This window comes from Oncorhynchus kisutch, linkage group LG21 (assembly GCF_002021735.2).
Source record: "Oncorhynchus kisutch isolate 150728-3 linkage group LG21, Okis_V2, whole genome shotgun sequence".
NCBI lineage: Eukaryota > Metazoa > Chordata > Actinopteri > Salmoniformes > Salmonidae > Oncorhynchus > Oncorhynchus kisutch.
Window position 1 is genome coordinate 46,746,636 of NC_034194.2, and position 27,153 is coordinate 46,773,788.

General features: G+C 45.7%; 1 protein-coding gene across 5 annotated transcripts in view; it reads right to left on the reverse strand.

Moving 5' to 3' along the window:
• The window catches only part of agbl5 (AGBL carboxypeptidase 5), a 73,483-nt gene that overhangs the window by 34,865 nt on the left and 11,465 nt on the right, over positions 1-27,153 (reverse strand). For 4 of the 5 annotated variants that reach the window (XM_031800698.1, XM_031800700.1, XM_031800695.1 and 1 more), the window contains 4 exons: positions 23,213-23,390; positions 22,614-22,792; positions 21,524-22,097; positions 8,857-9,026 (listed from right to left, as the gene is read on the reverse strand). In XM_031800698.1, coding sequence (XP_031656558.1) covers positions 8,857-9,026; positions 21,524-22,097; positions 22,614-22,792; positions 23,213-23,390 — 1,101 coding nt within the window. The remainder of the gene's footprint in view (positions 1-8,856; positions 9,027-21,523; positions 22,098-22,613; positions 22,793-23,212; positions 23,391-27,153) is intronic. The other variant, XM_031800697.1, reaches the window with a different exon arrangement.

Sequence of the window (27,153 nt, forward strand, 5' to 3'; positions counted from 1 at the left end):
GTGAAAACATCAAAACTATGAAACAACACATATGGAACCATGTAGTAACCAAAAAAAGTGTTCAACAAATCACAAATATATTTTATACTTGAGATTCTTCAAAGTAGCCACTCTTTGCCTTGACGACAGCTTTGCACACTCTTGGCATTCTCTCAACCAGCTTCATGAGGTAGTCACCTGGAATGCATTTCAATTCACAGGTGTGCTTGTGAAAAGTTCATTTGTGGAATTTCTTTCCTTCTAAATGCATTTGAGCCAATCAGTTGTGTTGTGACAAGGTAGGGGTGGTATACAGAAGATAGCCCTATTTGGTAAAAGACCAAGTCCATATTATGGCAGAAACAGCTCAAATAAGCAAAGAACAACGACAGTCCATCATTACTTTAAGACATGAAGGTCAGTCAATTCGGAATATATTATATATATTCAAATACAATAAATATTTGTTCACACTTTTATAGTTACATGATTCCACGTGTGTTATTTCATAGTTTTTGTCTTCACTATTATTCTACAATGTAGAAATTAGTAATAAAATGTAATTAAAATTGAATGAGTTGGTGTTCTAAAATCTTTGGTAGTATACATATAATTATACAGTGCCAGTCAAAGGTTTGGACACGCCTACTCATTCAAGGTTGTTTTTTTACATTGTTTTTCATGGTCTTTCGTTTCCTTTTGGCAAACTCCAAGTGGGATGTGCCTTCTACTGAGGAGTGGCTTCCGGCTGGCCACTCTACCAAAGTTTTCAGACCCCTTGACTTTTCCACATTTTCTTACGTTACAGCCTTATTCTCAAATGGATTGAATAGTTTTTTCCCCTCATCAATCTACACACAATGTCCCATAATGACAAAGCAAAAAAAGGTTTTTAGACATTTTTACAAATGTATATTAACATAATAAAACTGAAATATCACATTTACATAATTATTCAGACCATTTACTCCTTTGGCATCTTTGGCAGAAATTAAAGCCTGGAGTCTTCTTGGGTTTGACGCTACAAGCTTGGCACACCTGTATTTGGGGAGTTTCTCCCATTCTTCTCTGCAGATCCACTCAAACTGTCAGGTCGGATGGGGAGCATCGCTGCGCAGTTATTTTCAGGTCTCTCCAGACATGTTCGATCAGGTTCAAGTCCTGGCTCTAGCTGAGCCACTCAAGGATAGTCAGAGACTTGTCCCGAAGCCAATCTTGTGTTGTCTTGGCTGTGTGCTTCGGGTCGTAGTCCTGTTGGAAGGTGACCCTTCACCCATGTCTGAGGTCCTGAGTGCTCTGGAACAGGTTTTCATCAAGGATCTCTCTGTACTTTGCTCTATTCATCTTTGCCTCAATCCTGACTAGTCTCCCGGTCCCTGCCACTGAAAAACATCCCGACAGCATGATGCTGTCACCACCATGCTTCACCGTAGGGATGATGCAAGGATTCCTCCAGACGTGACGCTTGGCATTCAGGTCAAAGAGTTCAATCTTGGTTCAATCTTCCGTCTGGCCACTCTCCTGATTGGTGGAGTGCTGCAGAGAAGGTTGTCCTTCTGGAAGGTTATCCCATTCACAGAGGAACTCTGGAGCTCTGTCAGAGTGACCATCAGGTTCTTGATCACCACCCTGACCAAGGCACATCTCCCAGATTGCTTAGTTTGGCCAGGCAGCCAGCTCTAGGAAGAGTCTTGGTGGTTTCTTCCATTTAAGAATGATGGAGGCCACTGTGTTCTTTGGTACCCTTCCCCAGATCTGTGCCTCGACACCATCCTGTCTCGGGAGCTCTATGGACAATTCCTTCAACCTCATTGCTTGGTTTTTGCTCTGACATGCACTGTCAACTGTGGGACCTTATATAGACAGGTGTGTCTTTCCAAATCATGTCCAATCAATTGAATTTACCACAGGTGGACTCCAATCAAGCTGTAGAAACCTCTCAATGATGATCAATGGAAACAGGATGCACCTGAGCTCAATTTCAAGTCTCATAGTAAAGGGTCTGAATATTTATGTAAATCTGTTTTGTATTTTTAATAAATGTGAGAAAAACATTTTTAAACCTGGTTTCACTTTGTCATTATGCTGTATATTATGTAGATTGATGAGAAAGATATACATTTCATCCATTTTAGAATAAGGCTATAACTAGGGATGCCGATATTAGCTAAAAATGACAACATCGATATCGGCCCGATGTCTAGTTTAACGGCGATGTTAAAAACCAATGTCAAAGCTACCGTGATTACCCATATAACGTAGGTACATGACGTAATGACACCCCGTAAAATGTTGCGCTATACGTTCAACACAGCATCCCTAACCTCGCCCACAATGTCTGCTGTGTGGATCGAGTAGTCAACAAGTCCAGTAGTCATTTCAGCGAGACAACTCAAAGGCAAATCCATTAACACCAAGATAATGGAATTCAATGCCCTTGATAATCAACCGTTCTCTGTCGTGGTGGTGATGTTATCTTTCGCCGACTGGTCGAGCACCGTTACATACTACAAAGTGGGCTATTTTTCAGATGTTGGCCTACTGGAGTTACACAGTAATAGCGTCACTGCTATTAGCTTCACCACATACATACTATGGAACGCAGCTTGGGTCTTTGCGTGTCAAAAAATATACAGTAGCACTGTCAAAGCTGTACAAGAAACATCTGCAAACAAGCAAACACCACTAACGATGTGTTTACAATACCGCGTTGAAGCATCATTTGTTCGACCGCAACTTCTGGGGTAGCTAGCTAGCTTTAGTTTGATACCTAGCTAGCACCAATACAACCAGCCTGAAAACAATGACAAGTAGAAACTGCAGTCATTTCATTATTCTTAGCAATGATTTAGGAATCCTTGTGAGTAAGTATTAGCTAGGTAGCCACTTGTTGTTCGCCTGTTGAAATTGAACTTCAGTTCATGAAAATAAATAGCTAGCCAGCTACTTAACCCTGTTGCCCAAAGCCAATAGCCTTGGTTTCATGCATGTTAACATTAGAAGCCTCCTCCCTAAGTTTGTTCTATTCACTGCTTTAGCACACTCTGCCAACCCGGATGTTCTAGCTGTGTCTGAATCCTGGCTTAGGAAGACCACCAACAATTCAGAAATTTTAATTCCAAACTACAACATTTTCAGACAAGATAGAACTGCCAAAGGGGCGGTGTTGCAATCTACTGCAAAGATAGCCTGCAGAGTTCTGTCCTACTATCCAGGTCTGTACCCAAACAATTTGAACTTCTACTTTTAAAAATCCACCTCTCTAAAAACAAGTCTCTCACCGTTGCCGCCTGCTATAGATCACCCTCTGCCCCAGCTGTGCTCTGGACACCATATGTGAACTGATTGCCCCCCATCTATCTTCAGAGTTCGTGCTGCTAGGCGACCTAAACTGGAACATGCTTAACACCCCAGCCATCCTACAATCTAAACTTGATGCCCTCAATCTCACACAAATGATCAATGAACCTACCAGGTACCTCCCCAAAGCCTTAAACACGGGCACCCTCATAGATATCATCCTAACCAACTTCCCCTCTAAATACACCTCTGCTGTCTTCAACCAAGATCTCAGCGATCACTGCCTCATTGCCTGCATCCGTAACGGGTCAGCGGTCAAACGACCTCCACTCATCACTGTAAAACGCTCCCTGAAACACTTCTGCGAGCAGGCCTTTCTAATCGACCTGGCCGGGGTATCCTGGAAGGATATTGATCTCATTCCGTCAGTAGAGGATGCCTGGACATTTAAAAAAAAATGCCTTCCTAACCATCTTAAATAAACATGCCCCATTCAAGAAATTTAGAACCAGGAACAGATATAGCCCTTGGTTCTCCCCAGACCTGACTGCCCTTAACCAACACAAAAACATCCTATGGCGTTCTGCATTAGCATCGAACAGCCCCCGTGATATGCAGCTGTTCAGGGAAGCTAGAAACCATTATACACAGGCAGTTAGAAAAGCCAAGGCTAGCTTTTTCAAGCAGAACTTTGCTTCCTGCAACACTAACTCAAAAAAGTTCTGGGACACTGTAAAGTCCATGGAGAATAAGAACACCTCCTCCCAGCTGCCCACCGCACTGAAGATAGGAAACACTGTCACCACTGATAAATCCACCATAATTGAGAATTTCAATAAGCATTTTTCTACGGCTGGCCATGCTTTCCACCTGGCTACTCCTACCCCGGACAACAGCACTGCACCCCCAACAGCAACTCGCCCAAGCCTTCCCCATTTCTCCTTCTCCCAAATCCATTCAGCTGATGTTCTGAAAGAGCTGCAAAATCTGGACCCCTACAAATCAGCCGGGCTAGACAATCTGGACCCTTTCTTTCTAAAATTATCTGCCGAAATTGTTGCCACCCCTATTACTAGCCTGTTCAACCTCTCTTTCGTGTCGTCTGAGATTCCCAAAGATTGGAAAGCAGCTGCGGTCATCCCCCTCTTCAAAGGGGGGGACACTCTTGACCCAAACTGCTACAGACCTATATCTATCCTCCCGTGCCTTTCTAAGGTCTTCGAAAGCCAAGTCAACAAACAGATTACCGACCATTTCAAAATCTCACCATACCTTCTCTGCTATGCAATCTGGTTTCAGAGCTGGTCATGGGTGCACCTCAGCCACGCTCAAGGTCCTAAACGATATCTTAACCGCCATCGATAAGAAACATTACTGTGCAGCCGTATTCATTGATCTGGCCAAGGCTTTCGACTCTGTCAATCACCATATCCTCATCGGCAGACTCGACAGCCTTGGTTTCTCAAATGATTGCCTCGCCTGGTTCACCAACTACTTCTCTGATAGAGTTCAGTGTGTCAAATCGGAGGGTCTGCTGTCCGGACCTCTGGCAGTCTATGGGGGTGCCACAGGGTTCAATTCTTGGACCGACTCTCTTCTCTGTATACATCAATGAGGTCGCTCTTGCTGCTGGTGAGTCCCTGATCCACCTCTACGCAGACGACACCATTCTGTATACTTCCGGCCCTTCTTTGGACACTGTGTTAACAACCCTCCAGGCAAGCTTCAATGCCATACAACTCTCCTTCCGTGGCCTCCAATTGCTCTTAAATACAAGTAAAACTAAATGCATGCTCTTCAACCGATCGCTACCTGCACCTACCCGCCTGTCCAACATCACTACTCTGGACGGCTCTGACTTAGAATACGTGGACAACTACAAATACTTAGGTGTCTGGTTAGACTGTAAACTCTCCTTCCAGACCCATATCAAACATCTCCAATCCAAAGTTAAATCTAGAATTGGCTTCCTATTTCGCAACAAAGCATCCTTCACTCATGCTGCCAAACATACCCATGTAAAACTGACCATCCTACCAATCCTAGACTTTGGCGATGTCATTTACAAAATAGCCTCCAATACCCTACTCAACAAATTGGATGCAGTCTATCACAGTGCAATCCGTTTTATCACCAAAGCCCCATATGCTACCCACCATTGCGACCTGTACGCTCTCGTTGGCTGGCCCTCGCTTCATACTCGTCGCCAAACCCACTGGCTCCATGTCATCTACAAGACCCTGCTAGGTAAAGTCCCCCCTTATCTCAGCTCGCTGGTCACCATAGCATCTCCCACCTGTAGCACACGCTCCAGCAGGTATATCTCTCTAGTCACCCCCAAAACCAATTCTTTCTTTGGCCGCCTCTCCTTACAGTTCTCTGCTGCCAATGACTGGAACGAACTACAAAAATCTCTGAAACTGGAAACACTTATCTCCCTCACTAGCTTTAAGCACCAACTGTCAGAGCAGCTCACAGATTACTGCACCTGTACATAGCCCACCTATAATTTAGCCCAAACAACTACCTCTTTCCCAACTGTATTTAATTTTAATTTATTTATTGATTTTGCTCCTTTGCACCCCATTATTTTTATTTCTACTTTGCACATTCTTCCATTGCAAAACTACCATTCCAGTACTTTACTTGCTATATTGTATTTACTTTGCCATCATGGCCTTTTTTGCCTTTACCTCCCTTCTCACCTCATTTGCTCACATTGTATATAGACTTGTTTATACTGCATTATTGACTGTATGTTTGTTTTACTCCATGTGTAACTCTGTGTCGTTGTATCTGTCGAACTGCTTTGCTTTATCTTGGCCAGGTCGCAATTGTAAATGAGAACTTGTTCTCAACTTGCCTACCTGGTTAAATAAAGGTAAAAAAATAATAATAATAATAAAAAATATATATATATTTTTATAAACAGCCAGATAGCTTCATCTGGCTAGTGAGGCTCGACCGGACCGGGTTATGTGTTGTGAAGCTAGCCACAATAAGGATTAGGCACAATAGTGGAATTTGCAGTTTGCCTTCGAAATAAAAGTAGGCCATTGACAGTGATGCAAATGAATACAAATAGTAGAATTATGCAATACTTTTATTTTGAAGGCTAACCGCAAAGTCCACTATTGTGGATAATCCTTATTGTGGCTAGCTTCACATAGATGGGTCCGACCACCATTAATCAAATAAGAACTGTCTTATAAATTAGGGTTATTTAGATGACAGCTACCTATATAGTTAGCTAGCTACCTATAGCTACTGAAACAGGTTATGGTGTGTTAGAAACGTCAAAGTGTTATTTCACGTCTATCTTTTTTAACGTGCAAAGACCCAAACGGCGTTCCATAGAAATCCTGGTTGAGAATGAAACGACTGAACAAATTAACCACAAAACAGCACATCAAGTAAGTGAAAGAAATAGGTTTTGATGATGTTTTACTGGTAATGGGGACATAAGGAAATGCCAACAAATTTTTTGGTCAGTGTGTGTGTGTGTGTGAGTATGTTTGTGCGCCGTCCTATGATGGGACTCCAAATCACGGCTGGATGTGATACAGCCTGGATTCGAACCAGGGACTGTTGTGACGCCACTTGCGCTGAGATGCAGTGCCTTAGACCTCTGCGTCCATGTGTGTGTTAACTATTTAACTGAACTAGAATGCTTAAAAGGCCGCCACATTTTTAATATTGGTTAAATGGTAACATTTCTTTTGGTCAAAAATGTCATATCACTGCATCACTACCTGAAACGTAACAAAATGTCATATCACTGCATCACTACCTGAAACGTAACAAAATGTGGAAAAAGTCAATGGGTCTGATGACTTTCCGAATACACTGTATATAATAATTACACAGTTTACAAAACATTAAGAACACCTCCCTAATATTGAGATGTACCATTTTTTTGTCCTCAGAATAGCCTCAATTCGTCAGGACATAGACTCTGCAAGGTGTCTAAAGCGTTCCAGAGGGATGCTGGCCCATGTTGACTCCAATGCTTCCCACAGTTGTGTCAAGTTGGTTGGATGTCCTTTGGGTGGTGGACCATTCTTGATGTACACTCAGTATATAACCATAATATATATATATACATACAGTCATGACCCAAATTGTCACCATTAATAAACATGAGCAAAAAAGACTGTATAAAATAAAATAAATAATTCAAATACTAATCTAAAGAAAATATATATTTTTTAAATTAGAAAGAAGTTAGGGGTCAAAATTATTGCCACCTGTTTTCAATACTCTAGCACCTTCACCTCGAGAGGATAACGGCACTGAGCCTTTTTCTACAATGTTTTATGAGATTGGAGAACACATTGGGATGAATCTTAAGACCATTCCTCCATACAGAATCTGTTCAGATCCTTGAATCTGTTCTTATGGACTGTCCTTCAAACCACAGGTTTTCAATGGGGTTCAAGTCTGGAGACTTGGGGTTATTGTCCTGATGGAAGATCCACTTGCGGCCAAGTTTCAGCCTCCTGGCAGAGGCAACCAGGTCTTTGGCTAAAATGTCCTGGTACTGGGTAAAGATAATGATGCTGTTGACCTTAACAAGGCCCCCAGGACGAGAGGAAGGTAAACAGCCCCATAACATCAAAGACCACCAGACTTTACAGTAGGTACGGGGTTCTGTTCTGCTTATCACATCCTTCTATCGACGCTAAACCCACCAGACTTTACAGTAGGTACGGGGTTCTGTTCTGCTTATCACATCCTTCTATCGACGCTAAACCCACCACCAGACTTTACAGTAGGTACAGGGTTCTGTTCTGCTTATCACATCCTTCTATCAACGCTAAACCCACCAGACTTTACAGTAGGTACGGGGTTCTGTTCTGCTTATCACATCCTTCTATCGACGCTAAACCCACCAGACTTTACAGTAGGTACGGGGTTCTGTTCTGCTTATCACATCCTTCTATCGACGCTAAACCCACCACCAGACTTTACAGTAGGTACGGGGTTCTGTTCTGTTTATCACATCCTTCTATCGACGCTAAACCCACCAGACTTTACAGTAGGTTCGGGGTTCTGTTCTGCTTATCACATCCTTCTATCGACGCTAAACTCGCCACTGATGTCGGTCGCCAAAGAGCTCTTACATCTGAGCATAGTACCGGTTCCAATCCAATTACGATCGTCAAACTCCAGGCTTTTACATTTGTTGGATTACACAAAGCTGCGTAGTGATATTACCTGTGTAGTAGTCCTATAGCTTTGTGTGTAGTGATATTACCTGTGTAGTAGTCCTATAGCTTTGTGCGTAGTGATATTACCTGTGTAGTAGTCCTATAGCTTTGTGCGTAGTGATATTACCTGTGTAGTAGTCCTATAGCTTTGTGCGTGGTGATATTACCTGTGTAGTAGTCCTATAGCTTTGTGCGTAGTGATATTACCTGTGTAGTAGTCCTATAGCTTTGTGCGTAGTGATATTACCTGTGTAGTAGTCCTATAGCTTTGTGCGTAGTGATATTACCTGTGTAGTAGTCCTATAGCTTTGTGCGTAGTGATATTACCTGTGTAGTAGTCCTATAGCTTTGTGCGTAGTGATATTACCTGTGTAGTAGTCCTATAGCTTTGTGCATGGCCACGCGTCCACTGCCCTCTTTGCTCTGACCGTCTCTCTTGTCGCGGGCGTACATGTTCTTCTCGGAGAAGTTACAACCATGGAAGTCAAAGTGGGCGGAGTTCACAGCTATCAGTTTAGGGTATAACATGTTCTCCACCTACATGCAGACAGACACAGACACACACACACACACACGTCAGCATTAAGGTACCTAACAAGACCATGTAGGGGATTTTCGGGGGCACGAATGCCGTAACACATGTTTCCCAGAGCTCCGCCAAGTTGTGACAAACTTGATTTAATATCGAGCAGTGTAATATATTGTTTAATTAATGTCACTTTACTAAGTACTATTTACATAGTTTCATATCTCTTTGCTCTTCTGAATGTTAATAATGGCTGTGAATTGCTGAACGGAAGATTGCTAAAGTAGGCCGCAGCAAAGCCTTGGATTTTCCTGAACGAGCTACCAACTGGAGAGGCGGGCATATTTGTCTGCTCCTGACAGTTTCGGTTGCCTTGAACGACAGAATATCCGAAGCAAGGTTTTTCATCTCTTTTGTCTTTGTACAGTGAAAGAAGTGAAAGTGTTTTTGTCATGTGCCCCAAATACAACAGGTGAAATGCTTCCTTACAGGCCCAACAGTGCCATTTGTAAATGAAAGAAAAAAGGTATTAGGTGAACAATAGATAAGTAAAGAAATAAAAACAACAGTAAAATGCTGTGAATAATAACAGTATGCTCTCAATGTTGCAGCTGTAGAACCTTTTGAGGATCTGAGGACCCATGCCCATGCCAAATCTTTTTAGTTTCCTGAGGGGGAATAGGCTTTGTTGTGCCCTCTTTACGACTGTCTTGGTGTGTTTGGACCATTGTAGTTTGTTGGTGATGAGGACACCAAGGAACTTGAAGCTCTCAACCTGCTCCACTACAGCCCTGTCGATGAGAATGGGGGCGTGCTCGGTCCTGCCTTTCCTGATGCCCACAATCATCTCTTTAGTCTTGGATACGTTGAGGGATAGGTTGTTATTCTAGCACCACCTGGCCAGGTCGCCGGCCTCCTCCCTATAAGCTGTCTCGTCGTTGTCGGTTTGGTTAGGGTTAGGGGTTGACACTGTTGTGTCGTCGGCAGACTTAATGATGGTGTTGGAGTCGTGCCTGGCCACGCAGTCATGGGTGAACAGGGAGTACAGGAGGGGACTGAGCACGCACCCCTGAAGGGCTCCAGTGTTGAGGATCAGTGTGTCAAATGTGTTGTTACCTACCCTTACCACCTGGTGGTGGCCGGTCGGGAAGTCCAGGATCCAGTTGCAGAAGCCGGTGTTTAGTCCCACGGTCCTTAGCTTATTGATGAGCTTTGAGGGCACTATAGTGTTGAACGCTGAGACGTAGTCAATGAATAGAATTCTCACCTAGGTGTTCCTTTTGTCCAGGTGGGAAAGGGCAGTGTGGAGTGCAATAGAGATTGCATCATCAGTGGATCTGTTTGGCGGTATGCAAATTGGAGTGGGTCCAGAGTTTCTGGGATAATGGTGTTGATGTGAGCCATGACCATGGCCTTTTAAAGCACTTCATGGCTATGAACGTGTGTATTAAGGGTCTGTAGTCATTTTGGCAGGTTGCCTTAGTGTTCTTGGGCACAGGGACTATGGTGGTCTACTTGAAACATGTTGGTATTACAGACTCAATCAGGGACATGTTGAAAATGTCAGTGAAGACACCTGCCAATTGGTCAGCACATGCCCAGAGCACACGTCCTGGTAATCCGTCTGGCCCCGCGGCCTTGTGAATGTTGACCTGTTTAAAGGTCTTACTCACGTCGGCTACGGAGAGCGTGATCACACAGTCATCCAGAACAGCTGATGCTTTCATGCATGCCTCAGTGTTGCTTGCCTCGAAGCGAGCATAGCAGTAATTTAGCTAATCTTGTAGGCTCGTGTGACTGGGCAGCTCGCGGCTGTCCTTCCCTTTGTATTCTGTAATAGTTTGCAAGCCCTGCCACATAAGATGAACGTCGGAGCCGGTGTAGTACGATTCAATCTTATCCCTGTATTGGCGCTTTGCCTGTTTGATGGTTCGTCGGAGGGCATAGCAGGATTTCTTATAAACTTCCGTGTTAGAGTCCCGCAGCTTGAAAGCGACAGCTCTACCCTTCAGTTCAGTGCGAATGTTGCCTGTAATCCATGGCTTCTGGTTGGGGTATGTACGTACAGTCACTGTGGGGATGATGTCCTCGATGCACTTATTGATAAAGCCAGTGACTGATATGGTGTATTCCTCAATGTCATCGGAAGAATCCCAGAACATGTTCCAGTCTGTGATAGCAAAAACAGTCCTGTAGTTTAGCATCTGCTACATCTGACCATTTTTTTTATAGACCGAGTCACTGGTGCTTCGTGCTTTAATCTTTGCTTGTAAGCAGGAATCAGGAGGATAAAATTGTGGTCCGATTTACCAAATGGAGGGCGAGAGAGAGCTTTGTACACGTCTGTGTAGATTACAGGTGATCTAGAATGTTTATCCCTCTGGTTGCGCATTTAACATGTTGATAGAAATTAGGTAAAACTGATTTAAGTTTCCCTACATTAAAGTCTCCGGCCCCTAGGAGCGCCACCTCTGGGTGAGCGGTTTCCTCCAGTTTCCTGAGCTTATATTTCCTTATACAGTGCCTTGCGAAAGTATTCGGCCCCCTTGAACTTTGCGACCTTTTGCCACATTTCAGGCTTCAAACATAAAGATATAAAACTGTATTTTTTTGTGAAGAATCAACAACAAGTGGGACACAATCATGAAGTGGAACGACATTTATTGGATATTTCTAACTTTTTTAACAAATCAAAAACTGAAAAATTGGGCGTGCAAAATTATTCAGCCCCTTTACTTTCAGTGCAGCAAACTCTCTCCAGAAGTTCAGTGAGGATCTCTGAATGATCCAAAGTTGACCTAAATGACTAATGATGATAAATACAATCCACCTGTGTGTAATCAAGTCTCCGTATAAATGCACCTGCACTGTGATAGTCTCAGAGGTCCGTTAAAAGCGCAGAGAGCATCATGAAGAACAAGGAACACACCAGGCAGGTCCGAGATACTGTTGTGAAGAAGTTTAAAGCCGGATTTGGATACAAAAAGATTTCCCAAGCTTTAAACATCCCAAGGAGCACTGTGCAAGCGATAATATTGAAATGGAAGGAGTATCAGACCACTGCAAATCTACCAAGACCTGGCCATCCCTCTAAACTTTCAGCTCATACAAGGAGAAGACTGATCAGAGATGCAGCCAAGAGGCCCATGATCACGCTGGATGAACTGCAGAGATCTACAGCTGAGGTGGGAGACTCTGTCCATAGGACAACAATCAGTCGTATATTGCACAAATCTGGCCTTTATGGAAGAGTGGCAAGAAGAAAGCCATTTCTTCAAGATATGTGTCTTAAAGTGTCGTTTAAAGTTTGCCACAAGCCACCTGGGAGACACACCAAACATGTGGAAGAAGGTGCTCTGGTCAGAAGAAACCAAAATTGAACTTTTTGGCAACAATGCAAAACGTTATGTTTGGCGTAAAAGCAACACAGCTCATCACCCTGAACACAGCATCCCCACTGTCAAACATGGTGGTGGCAGCATCATGGTTTGGGCCTGCTTTTCTTCAGCAGGGACAGGGAAGATGGTTAAAATTTATGGGAAGATGGATGGAGCCAAATACAGGACCATTCTGGAAGAAAACCTGATGGAGTCTGCAAAAGACCTGAGACTGGGACGGAGATTTGTCTTCCAACAAGACAATGATCCAAAACATAAAGCAAAATCTACAATGGAATGGTTCAAAAATAAACATATCCAGGTGTTAGAATGGCCAAGTCAAAGTCCAGACCTGAATCCAATCGAGAATCTGTGGAAAGAACTGAAAACTGCTGTTCACAAATGCTCTCCATCCAACCTCACTGAGCTCGAGCTGTTTTGCAAGGAGGAATGGAAAATAATTTCAGTCTCTCGATGTGCAAAACTGATAGAGACATACCCCAAGCGACTTACAGCTGTAATCGCAGCAAAAGGTGGCGCTACAAAGTATTAACTTAAGGGGGCTGAATAATTTTGCACGCCCAATTTTTCAGTTTTTGATTTATTAAAAAAGTTTGAAATATCCAATAAATGTCGTTCCACTTCATGATTGTGTCCCACATGTTGTTGATTCTTCACAAAAAAATACAGTTTTATATCTTTATGTTTGAAGCCTGAAATGTGGCAAAAGGTCGCAAAGTTCAAGGGGGCCGAATACTTTCGCAAGGCACTGTAACTAGCTACAAGCTATTTAGTCATTGTTAGCCACTGCTAGCGGCTTTTACCTTTTACCTTCTGCACAGCCAGACAGTTTTTTTAACCTGGATAATACTCGCCAGTCTACCTTCCCTGCCCCCTGGACACTGATCACTTGGCTACATAGCTGATGCATGCTGGACTGTCCATTAATCACAGTACTCCATTCTCCTTGTTTATGTTTTATCTGTCGGCCCCAGCCGCACTCAGGCTCTGTGTGTAGTTAATCAGACCCTCCCTGCCTAGTCAACGCCATTTTACCTGCTGTTGTTGTGCTAGCTGATTAGCTGTTGTTGTCTCACCTCCTGTTTTAGCTACTGTTTTAGCTAGCTCTCCCAATTCAACACCAATGCCTCGCTGTATGTCTCTCTCAAATGTCAACATGCCTTGTATACTGTTGTTCAGGTTAGTTATCATTGTTTTAGTTTACAATGGAGCCCCTAGTTCCACCCTTCATACCCCTGATACCTCCTTTGTCCCACCTCCCACACATGCGGTGACCTCACCCATTACAACCAGCATGTCCAGTGATACAACCTCTCTCATCATCACCCAGTGCCTGGGCTTACCTCCGCTGTACCCGCACCCCACCATACCCCTGTCTGCGCATTATGCCCTGAATATATTCTACCCAGAAATCTGCTCCTTTTATTCTCTGTCCCCAACGCTCTAGGCGACCAGTTTTGATAGCCTTTAGCCGCACCCTCATTCTACTCCTCCTCTGTTCCATGGGTGATGTGGAGGTAAACCCAGGCCCTGCATGTCCCTAGGCACCCTCATTTGTTGACTTCTGTAATCGAAAAAGCCTTGGTTTCATGCATGTCAACATCAGAAGCCTCCTCCCTAAGTTTGTTTTACTCACTGCTTTAGCACACTCTGCTAACCCTGATGTCCTTGCCGTGTCTGAATCCTGGCTCAGGAAGACCACCAAGAATTCTGAGATTTCCATACCCAACTATAACATCTTCCGTCAAGATAGAACTGCCAAAGGGGGAGGAGTTGCAGTTTACTGCAGAGATAGCCTGCAAAGTAATGTCATACTTTCCAGGTCCATACCCAAACAGTTCGAACTACTAATTTTGAAAATTACTCTCTCCAGAAATAAGTCTCTCACTGTTGCCGCCTGCTACCGACCCCCTCAGCTCCCAGCTGTGCCCTGGACACCATTTGTGAATTGATCGCCCCCCATCTAGCTTCAGAGTTTGTTCTGTTAGGTGACCTAAACTGGGATATGCTTAACACCCCGGCAGTCCTACAATCTAAGCTAGATGCCCTCAATCTCACACAAATCATCAAGGAACCCACCAGGTACAACCCTAAATCTGTAAACAAGGGCACCCTCATAGACGTCATCCTGACCAACTGGCCCTCCAAATACACCTCTGCTGTCTTCAACCAGGATCTCAGCGATCACTGCCTCATTGCCTGTATCCGCAGTCAAACGACCACCCCTCATCACTGTCAAACGCTCCCTAAATCACTTCTGTGAGCAGGCCTTTCTAATCGACCTGGCCCGGGTATCCTGGAAGGACATTGACCTCATCCCGTCAGTTGAGGATGCCTGGTCATTCTTTAAAAGCAACTTGCTCACCATTTTAGATAAGCATGCTCCGTAAAAAAAATGCTGAACTAAGAACAGATATAGCCCCTGGTTCACTCCAGACCTGACTGCCCTCGACCAGCACAAAAAACATCCTGTGGCGGACTGCAATAGCATCGAATAGTCCCCGCGATATGCAACTGTTCAGGGAAGTCAGGAACCAATACACGCAGTCAGTCAAGAAAGCTAAGGCCAGCTTCTTCAGGCAGAAGTTTGCATCCTGTAGCACCAACTCCAAAAAGTTCTGGGACACTGAAGTCCATGGAGAACAAGAGCACCTCCTCCCAGCTGCCCACTGCACTGAGGCTAGGTAACACGGTCACCACCGATAAATCCATGATTATCGAAAACTTCAACAAGCATTTCTCAACGGCTGGCCATGCCTTCCGCCTGGCTACTCCAACCTCGGCCAACAGCTCCGCCCCCCACGCAGCTACTTGCCCAAGCCTCTCCAGGTTCTCCTTTACCCAAATCCAGATAGCAGATGTTCTGAAAGAGCTGCAAAACCTGGACCCGTACAAATCAGCTGGGCTTGACAATCTGGACCCTCTATTTCTGAAACTATCCGCCGCCATTGTCGCAACCCCTATTACCAGCCTGTTCAACCTCTCTTTCATATCGTCTGAGATCCCCAAGGATTGGAAAGCTACCGCAGTCATCCCCCTCTTCAAAGGGGGAGACACCCTGGACCCAAACTGTTACAGACCTATATCCATCCTGCCCTGCCTATCTAAGGTCTTCGAAAGCCAAGTCAACAAACAGGTCACTGACCATCTCGAATCCCACCGTACCTTCTCCGCTGTGCAATCTGGTTTCCGAGCCGGTCACAGGTGCACCTCAGCCACGCTCAAGGTACTAAACGATATCATAATCGCCATCGATAAAAGACAGTACTGTGCAGCCGTCTTCATCGACCTTGCCAAGACTTTCGACTCTGTCAATCACCATATTCTTTCGGCAGACTCAGTAGCCTCGGTTTTTCGGATGATTGCCTTGCCTGGTTCACCAATGACTTTGCAGACAGAATTCATTGTGTCAAATCGGAGGGCATGCTGTCCGGTCCTCTGGCAGTCTCTATGGGGGTGCCACAGGGTTCAATTCTCGGGCTGACTCTTTTCTCTGTATATATCAATGATGTTGCTCTTGCTGCGGGCGATTCCCTGATCCACCTCTACGCAGACGACACCATTCTATATACTTCCGGCCCGTCCTTGGACACTGTGCTATCTAACCTCCAAACGAGCTTCAATGCCATACAACACTCCTTCCGTGGCCTCCAACTGCCCTTAAACGCTAGTAAAACCAAATGCATGCTTTTCAACCGTTCGCTGCCTGCACCCGCACGCCTGACCAGCATCACCACCCTGGATGGTTCCGACCTTGAATATGTGGACATCTATAAGTACCTAGGTGTCTGGCTAGACTGTAAACTCTCCTTCCAGACTCATATCAAACATCTCCAATCGAAAATCAAGTCAAGAGTCGGCTTTCTATTCCGCAACAAAGCCTCCTTCACTCACGCCGCCAAACTTACCCTAGTAAAACTAACTATCCTACCGATCCTCGACTTCGGCGATGTCATCTACAAAATTGCTTCCAACACTCTACTCAGCAAACTGGATGCAGTTTATCACAGTGCCATCCGTTTCGTCACTAAAGCACCTTATACCACCCACCACTGCGACTTGTATGCTCTAGTCGGCTGACCCTCGCTACATATTCGTCGCCAGACCCACTGGCTCCAGGTCATCTACAAGTCCATGCTAGGTAAAGCTCCGCCTTATCTCAGTTCACTGGTCACGATGGCAACACCCATCCGTAGCACGCGCTCCAGCAGGTGTATCTCACTGATCATCCCTAAAGCCAACACCTCATTTGGCCGCCTTTCGTTCCAGTTCTCTGCTGCCTGTGACTGGAACGAATTGCAAAAATCGCTGAAGTTGGAGACTTTTATTTCCCTCACCAACTTCAAACATCTGCTATCTGAGCAGCCAACCGATCGCTGCAGCTGTACATAGTCTATCGGTAAATAGCCCACCCATTTTTACCTACCTCATCCCCATACTGTTTTTATTTATTTACTTTTCTGCTCTTTTGCACACCAATATCTCTACCTGTACATGACCATCTGATCATTTATCACTCCAGTGTTAATCTGCAAAATTAGGTAGGTAGGCTAGTTGAGAACACCTTTATTTAACCAGGTAGGCTAGTTGAGAACACCTTTATTTAAACAGGTAGGCTAGTTGAGAACACCTTTATTTAACCAGGTAGGCTAGTTGAGAACACCTTTATTTAACCAGGTAGGCTAGTTGAGAACAAGTTCTCATTTATACAACTGTGACCTGGCCAAGATAAAGCAAAGCAGTGCGACACAAACAACAACACAGAGTTACACATGGAATAAACAAACGTACGGTCAATAACACAATAGAAATAGTGTGCAAATGAGGTAGGATTAGGGAGGTAAGGCAATAAATAGGCCGTAGTGGAGAAATAATTACAATATAGCAATTAAACACTGGAGTGGTAGATGTGAAGAAGATCAGTGTGTAAGTAGAGATACTGGGGTGCAAAGGAGCAAAATAAATCAAATAAATAACAGTATGGGGATGAGGTAGTTGGATGGGCTATTTATAGATGGGCTACGTACATGTGCAGTGATTTGTGAGCTGCTCTGACAGCTGGTGCTTAAAGCTAGTGAGGGAGTTATGAGTCTCCAGCTTCAGTGATTTTTGCAATTTGTTCCAGTCATTGGCAGCAGAGAACTGTAAGGAAAGGCGGCCAAAGGAGGAATTGGCTTTGGGGGTGACCAGTGAAATATACCTGCTGGAGCGTGTATTACGAGTGGGTGCTGCTATGGTGACCAGTGAGCTGAGATAAGGTGGGGCTTTACCTAGCAGAGACTTATAGATGACCTGGAGCCTCTTGAAGCTAGGGGGCACTATTTTTATGTTTGGAAAAATAACATTCCCAAAGTAGACAGCCTATTTCTCAGGACCAGATGCTAGAATATGCATATAATTGACAGCTTAGGATAGAAAACACTAAAGTTTCCTAAACTGTAAAAATATTGTCTGTGAGTATAACAGAACTGCAGGCAAAATCCCGAGAAAAATCGAATTTGGAAGTGACTCAATTATATATATATATATATTAGCAGCTATCAGAATCCCTCATTAGCAGCTATCAGAAACCCTCATTAGCAGCTATCAGAATCCCTCATTAGCAGCTATCAGAATCCCTCATTAGCAGCTATCAGAATCCCTCATTAGCAGCTATCAGAATCCCTCATCAGAATCCTTCATTAGCAGCTATCAGAAACCCTCATTAGCAGCTATCAGAATCCTTCATTAGCAGCTATCAGAATCCCTCATTAGCAGCTATCAGAATCCCTCATTAGCAGCTATCAGAATGCCTCATCAGAACCCCTCATTAGCAGCTATCAGAACCCCTCATTAGCAGTTATCAGAATCCCTCATTAGCAGCTATCAGAATCCCTCATTAGCAGCAATCCGAATCCCTCATTAGCAGCTATCAGAATCCCTCATTAGCAGCTATCAGAATCCCTCATTAGCAGCTATCAGAATCCCTCATTAGCAGCTATCAGAATCCCTCATTAGCAGCTATCAGAATCCCTCATTAGCAGCTATCAGAATCCCTCATCAGAACCCCTCATTAGCAGCTATCAGAACCCCTCATTAGCAGTTATCAGAATCCCTCATTAGCAGCTATCAGAATCCTTCATTAGCAGCTATCAGAATCCCTCATTAGCAGCTATCAGAATCCCTCATCAGAACCCCTCATTAGCAGCTATCAGAACCCCTCATTAGCAGCTATCAGAATCCCTCATCAGAACCCCTCATTAGCAGCTATCAGAACCCCTCATTAGCAGCTATCAGAACCCCTCATTAGCAGTTATCAGAATCCCTCATTAGCAGCTATCAGAATCCTTCATTAGCAGCTATCAGAATCCCTCATTAGCAGCTATCAGAAACCCTCATCAGAACCCCTCATTAGCAGCTATCAGAACCCCTCATTAGCAGCTATCAGAATCCCTCATCAGAATCCTTCATTAGCAGCTATCAGAATCCCTCATTAGCAGCTATCAGAATCCCTCATTAGCAGCTATCAGAATCCCTCATTAGAATCCTTCATTAGCAGCTATCAGAATCCTTCATTATCAGCTATCAGAATCCCTCATTAGCAGCTATCAGAATCCCTCATTAGCAGCTATCAGAATCCCTCATCAGAATCCCTCATTAGCAGCTATCAGAATCCTTCATTAGCAGCTATCAGAATCCTTCATCAGAATCCTTCATTAGCAGATATCAGAATCCCTCATTAGCAGCTATCAGAATCCCTCATTAGCAGCTATTAAAACCTTGTTGGTTCAGGATCTAGGTGATAGGTTTACTGATGATCCATTGGAAGATATTCTGTACCTTGTCCACCCCTCTTCTATTTGTGACAAACAGGGGTTGATCCATGATGATGCAGAAAAATTAATCCATGCTTTTGTCACTTCTAGGTTAGACTACTGCAATGCTCTACTTTCCGGCTACCCGGATAAAGCACTAAATAAACTTCAGTTAGTGCTAAATATGGCTGCTAGAATCCTGACTAGAACCAAAAAATGTGATCATATTACTCCAGTGCTAGCCTCTCTACACTGGCTTCCTGTCAAAGCAAGGGCTGATTTCAAGATTTTACTGCTAACCTACAAAACATTACATGGGCTTGCTCCTACCTATCTCTCTGATTTGGTCCTGCCGTACATACCTACATGTACGCTACGGTCACAAGACGCAGGCCTCCTAATTGTCACTAGAATATCTAAGCAAACAACTGGAGGCAGGGCTTTCTCCTATAGAGCTCCATTTTTATGGAACGGTCTGCCTACCCATGTCAGAGACGCAAACTCGGTCTCAACCTTTAAGTCTTTACTGAAGACTCATCTCTTCAGTGGGTCATATGATTGAGTGTAGTCTGGCCCAGGAGTGGGAAGGTGAACGGAAAGGCTCTGGAGCAACGAACCGCCCTTGCTGTCTCTGCCTGGCCGGTTCCCCTCTTCCCACTGGGATTCTCTGCCTCTAACCCTATTACAGGGGCCGAGTCACTGGCTTACTGGGGCTCTCTCATGCCGTCCCTGGAAGGGGTGCGTCACCTGAGTGGGTTGATTCACTGATGTGGTCATCCTGTCTGGGTTGGCGCCCCCCCTTGGGTTGTGCCATGGCGGAGATCTTTGTGGGCTATACTCAGCCTTGTCTCAGGATGGTAAGTTGGTGGTTGAAGATATCCCTCTAGTGGTGTGGGGGCTGTGCTTTGGCAAAGTGGGTGGGGTTATATACTTCCTGTTTGGCCCTGTCTGGGGGTGTCCTCGGATGGGGCCACAGTATCTCCTGACCCCTCCTGTCTCAGCCTCCAGTATTTATGCTGCAGTAGTTCATGTGTCGGGGGGCTAGGGTCAGTTTGTTATATCTGGAGTACACCCAGTCCACCTGACCGTGCTGCTGCTCCAGTTTCAACTGTTCTGCCTTATTATTATACGACCATGCTGGTCATTTATGAACATTTGAACATCTTGGCCATGTTCTGTTATAATCTCCACCCGGCACAGCCAGAAGAGGACGGCACACCCCACATAGCCTGGTTCCTCTCTAGGTTTCTTCCTAGGTTTTGGCCTTTCTAGGGAGTTTTTCCTAGCCACCGTGCTTCTACACCTGCATTGCTTGCTGTTTGGGGTTTTGGGCTGGTTTTCTGTACAGCACTTTGAGATATCAGCTGATGTACGAAGGGCTATATAAATACATTTGATTTGATTTGATCCAGTGCAAAATCCTCCACCCCACTCACTGGACGAAACTCTTTCTAAGATCTGATTTCGACCCTGTTTCCGACAGGCGTCGACAAGTTCCTGCTTCACTGATACATATGTTTTGGTCCTGTTCTTCTCTCCATGACTATTGGTCTGCCATCTCTGATAACATGTCTAAAGTATTACAGGTGGTTTGGTCTTACTGCCATGACATCATTATTACATCATTTATAACACTACCAAAACACACATCTGGCTTTGTAGCCTTTAATTTTACTACCTCTCCCCAGTCTCCCTCTCCCCAGTCTCCCTCTCCCCAGTCTCCCTCTCCCCAGTCTCCCTCTCCCCAGTCTCCCTCTCCCCAGTCTCCCTCTCCCCAGTCTCCCTCTCCCCAGTCTCCCTCTCCCCAGTCTCCCTCTCCCCAGTCTCCCTCTCCCCAGTCTCCCTCTCCCCAGTCTCCCTCTCCCCAGTCTCCCTCTCCCCAGTCTCCCTCTCCCCAGTCTCCCTCTCCCCAGTCTCCCTCTCCCCAGTCTCCCTCTCCCCAGTCTCCCTCTCCCCAGTCTCCCTCTCCCCAGTCTCCCTCTCCCCAGTCTCCCTCTCCCCAGCCTCTTCTGTGGATAAAAAATGTTTTACACTTTATTCAATTGGAGAAGATAAAATATACCCTACGGGGTTCTTCTGTCAATTTCTACCGAATAAGGCAACCTTTCTTTACCTATGTAGAGACACTGCAATTCCCCTATACTCTACATTCTCCCAAGTCCCCCTCTCCATGTCCCCCTCTCCCCTCCCCAGCTCTCTACCGGTCCATCTCCCCAAGTCCCCCCCCTCCCCCAAGTCTCCCTCTCCCCAAGTCTCCCTCTCCCCAAGTCTCCCTCTCCCCAAGTCTCCCTCCCTCTCTCTCTCTCTCTCTCTCACCTGCTGGTTTTCGTCTGATAGGCTGTTGCCGTACATGAAGCAGCCTCGTTTGGAAGCGTGGCCATGCAGGTCCACGTAATAGGCCACTCCCCCCTCCTGCGCAGGGACTGGTTCCCCGGCTATGACTGACATCTCCAGAGGTACTGATGTGGGCGTGGACTCTGAGACGCTCTGCGAATCATTCTCGTCTTCACAGCATCTTCCATCCCCCTGCCCCTCCCTCTTCCCGGTCTCCATGGTTACCCAGGCGATCTCCTCCATAACCATGGCAATCTCTGAGGGGGCGGGGTTAGAGTCTTTATCAGCGTTCCGTTGGTTGAGGCTGAGTTCCAAAGGGGTGAGGTGTGGGGCAGGGCTCTGATTGGTGGGTTTGGTGCTGAGGGGAGGTGCTTGAGGTGGGTTGTAGGTGTGTGTGTTAGAGTGTGTATTGATGTGCGTGTTGGAGTGTGTGTGTGTGGTGCGGTTGTGTGTGTGGTGGTAGAGCAGCAGTGTTTTAGCAGCGTAGATGGAGGGGTGGAGATCAGGACTAGGGTTCAGATACTGTCTGTTCAGATTCACCCCTCTAGAGTCAGTCCTGGGGAGGGAGACATTGAGAGAGGGAGACATTGAGAGAGGGAGACAGTGAGAGAGGGAGACAGTGAGAGAGGGAGACATTCAGAGGGAGACAGTGAGCCAGTGAGAGAGGGAGCCAGTGAGAGAGGGAGCCAGTGAGAGAGGGAGCCAGTGAGAGAGGGAGCCAGTGAGAGAGGGAGCCAGTGAGAGAGGGAGCCAGTGAGAGAGGGAGCCAGTGAGAGAGGGAGCCAGTGAGAGAGGGAGCCAGTGAGAGAGGGAGACAGTTAGAGAGGGAGAGTGTTAGAGAGGGAGACAGTTAGAGAGGGAGACAGTTAGAGAGGGAGACAGTTAGAGAGGGAGACAGTTAGAGAGGGAGACAGTTAGAGAGGGAGACATTGAGAGAGGGAGACATTGAGAGAGGGAGACATTGAGAGAGGGAGACAGTGAGAGAGGGAGACAGTGAGAGAGGGAGACAGTGAGAGAGCGAAAAAATATAACATTTTCATCCAAACAACAGGAATGTTGAGCGTGTGTGTACCTGTAGTGTCCGCGTACTACCCCGTCCGGGTTCAGCATGGGGATGAGTTTGAAGACAAACATGTTGCGGAGTGTGTGAGCTCTGGGGTCGTCATGACGCAGGATGAAGTTTAAAAAGCCCTTAAAGACAAACGACGACGGCGTCTCCCCCGGGTGCACACGACTACTGAGGAAAAACACCTACACAGACACACAGACACTATGATCAATAGACGAGTCTGATGCAGAGACCTTACTGATTAAACATCACCCTGTGGTCAGGGTGTGTGTGCATTTTGTGACTGTGTGCGTGACTGTGTGCGTGACTGTGTGCGTGACTGTGTGCGTGACTGTGTGCCTGACTGTGTGCCTGACTGTGTGCCTGACTGTGTGCCTGACTGTGTGCCTGACTGTGTGCCTGACTGTGTGCCTGACTGTGTGCCTGACTGTGTGCCTGACTGTGTGCGGGACTGTGTGCGGGACTGTGTGCGGGACTGTGTGCGGGACTGTGTGCGGGACTGTGCGCGGGACTGTGCGCGGGACTGTGTGCGGGACTGTGCGCGGGACTGTGCGCGGGACTGTGCGCGGGACTGTGTGCGGGACTGTGTGCGGGTGTGTTACCTGTTTGCCAGTGAAGCGATGAGGTCGTGGGGTCTCTGCATCAGGAAACAGTTTGTCCAGGCGGTGTTCTCTCTCTTCCTGCATGCCGAGACAGCTGGTGACCGTCAGCAGATCCACTCTGTTACCATCCAGAGAGTGACACAACACCTCCCTGTGGAAGTATACACTGTCACCACACCTGGAGGGGGAGAGAGAGATGGATATACAGACTACAAATTCCAATTGGCTAAACTTCAACTCTTTAACATCATCCTTGGCTCTGGCGTCTTCCCCCATATTTGGAACCAATGACTGAGCACCTCAATCCACAAAAGTGGAGACAAATTTGACCCCAATAACTACTGTGGGAGAAGCGTCAAGATCAACCTTGGGGAAATCCTCTGCATTATCATTAACACCAAACTCGTACATTTCCTCAGTGAAAACAATGTACTTATCAAATGTCAAATTGTCTTTTTACCAAATGACCATAAGTCAGACCCTGTATTCACAGAGCACACACTAATAGACAAACAAACCAAAAACAAAGGCAAAGTCTTCTTATGCTTTGTTGATTTCAAAAACGCCTTGGACTCAGTTTGGCATTTGGCTATTCAAATTGATGGAAAGTGGTGTTGGGGGTAAAACATACGACATTATAAAATCCATGTACACAAACAAGTGTGCAGTTAAAATTGGCAAAAAACACACACATTTCTTCCAATACGGCCGTGTGGTGAGACAGGGATGCAGCTTAAGCCCCACCTTCTTCAACATACAGTATATATCAACGAATTGGCGAGGGCACTAGAACAGTCTGCAGCACCCGGCCTCACCCTACTAGAATCTGAAGTCAAATGTCTACTGTTTGCTGATGATCCGGTGTTTCTGGCCCCAACCAAGGAGGGCCTACAGCAGCACCTAAATCTTCTGCAGATTCTGGCAGACCTGGGCCCTGACAGACCTGGGCCCTGACAGACCTGGGCCCTGACAGACCTGGGCCCTGACAGACCTGGGCCCTGACAGACCTGGGCCCTGACAGACCTGGGCCCTGACAGACCTGGGCCCTGACAGACCTGGGCCCTGACAGACCTGGGCCCTGACAGACCTGGGCCCTGACAGACCTGGGCCCTGACAGACCTGGGCCCTGACAGTAAATCTCAGTCAAACAAAATAATTATGTTCCAAAAAAGGTCCAGTCGCCAGGACCACAAAAATTCCATCTAGACACCGTTGCCTTAGAGTACACAAAAAAAACGATGCATACCTCAGCCTAAACATCATTAAGTTCCACAAAGCTTTGAACGATCTGAGAGACAAGGCAAAAATGGCCTTCTATGCCATCAAAAGGAACATCAAATTCGACACACCAATTAGGATATGGCTAAAAACACTTGAATCAGTTATAGAACCCAATGCCCTTTATGGTTATGAGGTCTGGGGTCCGCTCACCAACCAAGAATTCACAAAAAGGGACAAACACCAAATTGAGTTTCTGCAGAATTCTGCAAAAATATCCGTGTACAACGTAGAACACCAAATAATGCATGCAGAGCAGAATTAGGCCGATACCCACTAATGATCAAAATCCAGAAATGAGCCGTTAAATTCCACAACCACCAAAAAGCGAGCGATTCCCAAACCTTCCATAACAAAGCCATCACCTACAGAGAGATGAACCTGGAGTAGAGTCCCCTAAGCAAGCTGGTTCTGGGGCTTTGTTCAAAAACACAAACAGACCCCACAGAGCCCCAGGACAGCAGCACAATTAGACCCAACCAAATCATGAGAAAACAAAAAGGTAATTACTTGACACATCTGAAAGAATTAACAAAAAAAACAGTACAAACTAGAATGCTATTTGTCCCTAAACAGAGAGCACACAGTGGCAGAATACCTGACCCCTGTGACTGACGCAAACTTAAAGAAAGCTTTGACTATGTACAGACTCAGTGAGCATAGCCTTGATATTGAGAAAGGCCGCCGTAGGTAGACCTGGCTCTCAAGAGAAGACACGCTATGTGCTCACTGCCCACAAAATGAGGTGGAAACGGAGCTGCATTTCCTAACCTCCTGCCCAATGTATGACCATATTAGAGAGACATATTTCCCTCAGATTTCACAGATCCACACAAAATTTCAAAACAAAACCAATTTCGATAAACTCCCATATCTACTGGGTGAAATACCAGTGTTCCATCACAGCAGCAAGATTTGTGACCTGTTGCCACAAGAAAAGGGCAACCAGTGAAGAACAAACACAATTGTAAATACAACCCATATTTATGTTTATTTATTTTCCCTTTTGTACTTTAACTATTTGCACATCATTACAACAATGTACAGTCACGGCCAAAGGTTTTGAGAATGACACAAATATTAATTTCCACAAAGATTGCTGCTTCAGTCTCTTTAGATATTTTTGTCAGATGGTACTATGGATACTGAAGTATAATTACAAGCATTTCATAACTGTCAAAGGCTTTTATTGACAATTACATGAAGTTGATGCAAAGAGTCAATATTTGCAGTGTTGACCCTTCTTTTTCAGGACCTCTGCAATCTGCCCTGGCATGCTGTCAATTAACTTCTGGGCCACATCCTGACTGATGGCAGCCCATTCTTGCATAATCAATGTTTGGAGTTTGTCAGAATTTGTGTGTTTTTGTTTGTCCACCCGCCTCTTGAGGAATGACCACAAGTTCTCAATGCGATTAAGGTCTCTGGAGTTTCCTGACCATGGACCCAAAATATCTATGTTTTGTTCCCCGAGCCACTTAGTTATCACTTTTGCCTTATGGCATGGTGCTCCATCATGCAGGAAAAGGCATTGTTCGTCACCAAACTGTTCCTGGATGGTTGGGAGAAGTTTCTCTTGGAGGATATGTTGGTACCATTCTTTATTCATGGCTGTGTTCTTAGGCAAATTGTGAGTGAGCCCACTCCCTTGGCTGAGAATCTACCCCACACATGAATGGTCTCAGGATGCTTTACTGTTGGCATGACACAGGACTGATGGTAGCGCTCACCTTGTCTTTTAGCACTCACAAGCTTTTTTCCAAATGCCCCAAACAATGGGAAAGGGGATTCATCAGAGAAAATGACTTTACCCCAGTCCTCAGCAGTCCAATCCCTGTTTTTTTGGAATTCAGACCATTTGCATGGCAAAGAGGGACTTTGGAATTAATTGCAATTCATCTGATCACTCTTCATAACATTCTGGAGTATATGCAAATTGCCATCATACAAACTGAGGCAGCAGACTGTAAAAAGAGAGGGTTGAAACACTGACTACAGAGGATGGGTGTGTGTGTGTGTGTATCTCTGGTCCAGTTGTGTCAGTGTGTGTGTGTGTGTGTGTATATGCGTGTGTGTACCTGGGTGTGAGCGTGGCAGTGTCATTGTGTGTGTGTGTGTGTATATATGTGTGTGTGTACCTGGGTGTGAGCGTGGCTGTGTCAGGGTATCTCTGGTCCAGTTGTGTCAGTGTGTGTGTGTACCTGGGTGTGAGCGTGGCTGTGTCAGGGCATCTCTGGTCCAGTTGTGTCAGTGTGTGTGTGTGTACCTGGGTGTGAGCGTGTCTGTGTCAAGGTATCTCTGGTCCAGTTGTGACAGTGTGTACCTGGGTGTGAGCGGGTCTGTGTCAGGGTATCTCTGGTCCAGTTGTGTCAGTGTGTGTGTGTGTGTGTGTACCTGGGTGTGAGCGTATCTCTGGTCCAGGTGTGTCAGTGTGTGTGAGCGTGTCTGTGTCAGGGTATCTCTGGTCCAGTTGTGTCAGTGTGTGTGTGTGTGTACCTGTGTGTGAGCGTGGCTGTGTCAGGGTATCTCTGGTCCAGTTGTGTCAGTGTGTGTGTGTGTGTGTCCTGGGTGTGAGCGTGTCTGTGTATCTCTGGTCCAGTTGTGTCAGTGCGTGTGTGTGTGTGTACCTGGGTGTGAGCGTGTCTGTGTCAGGGTATCTCTGG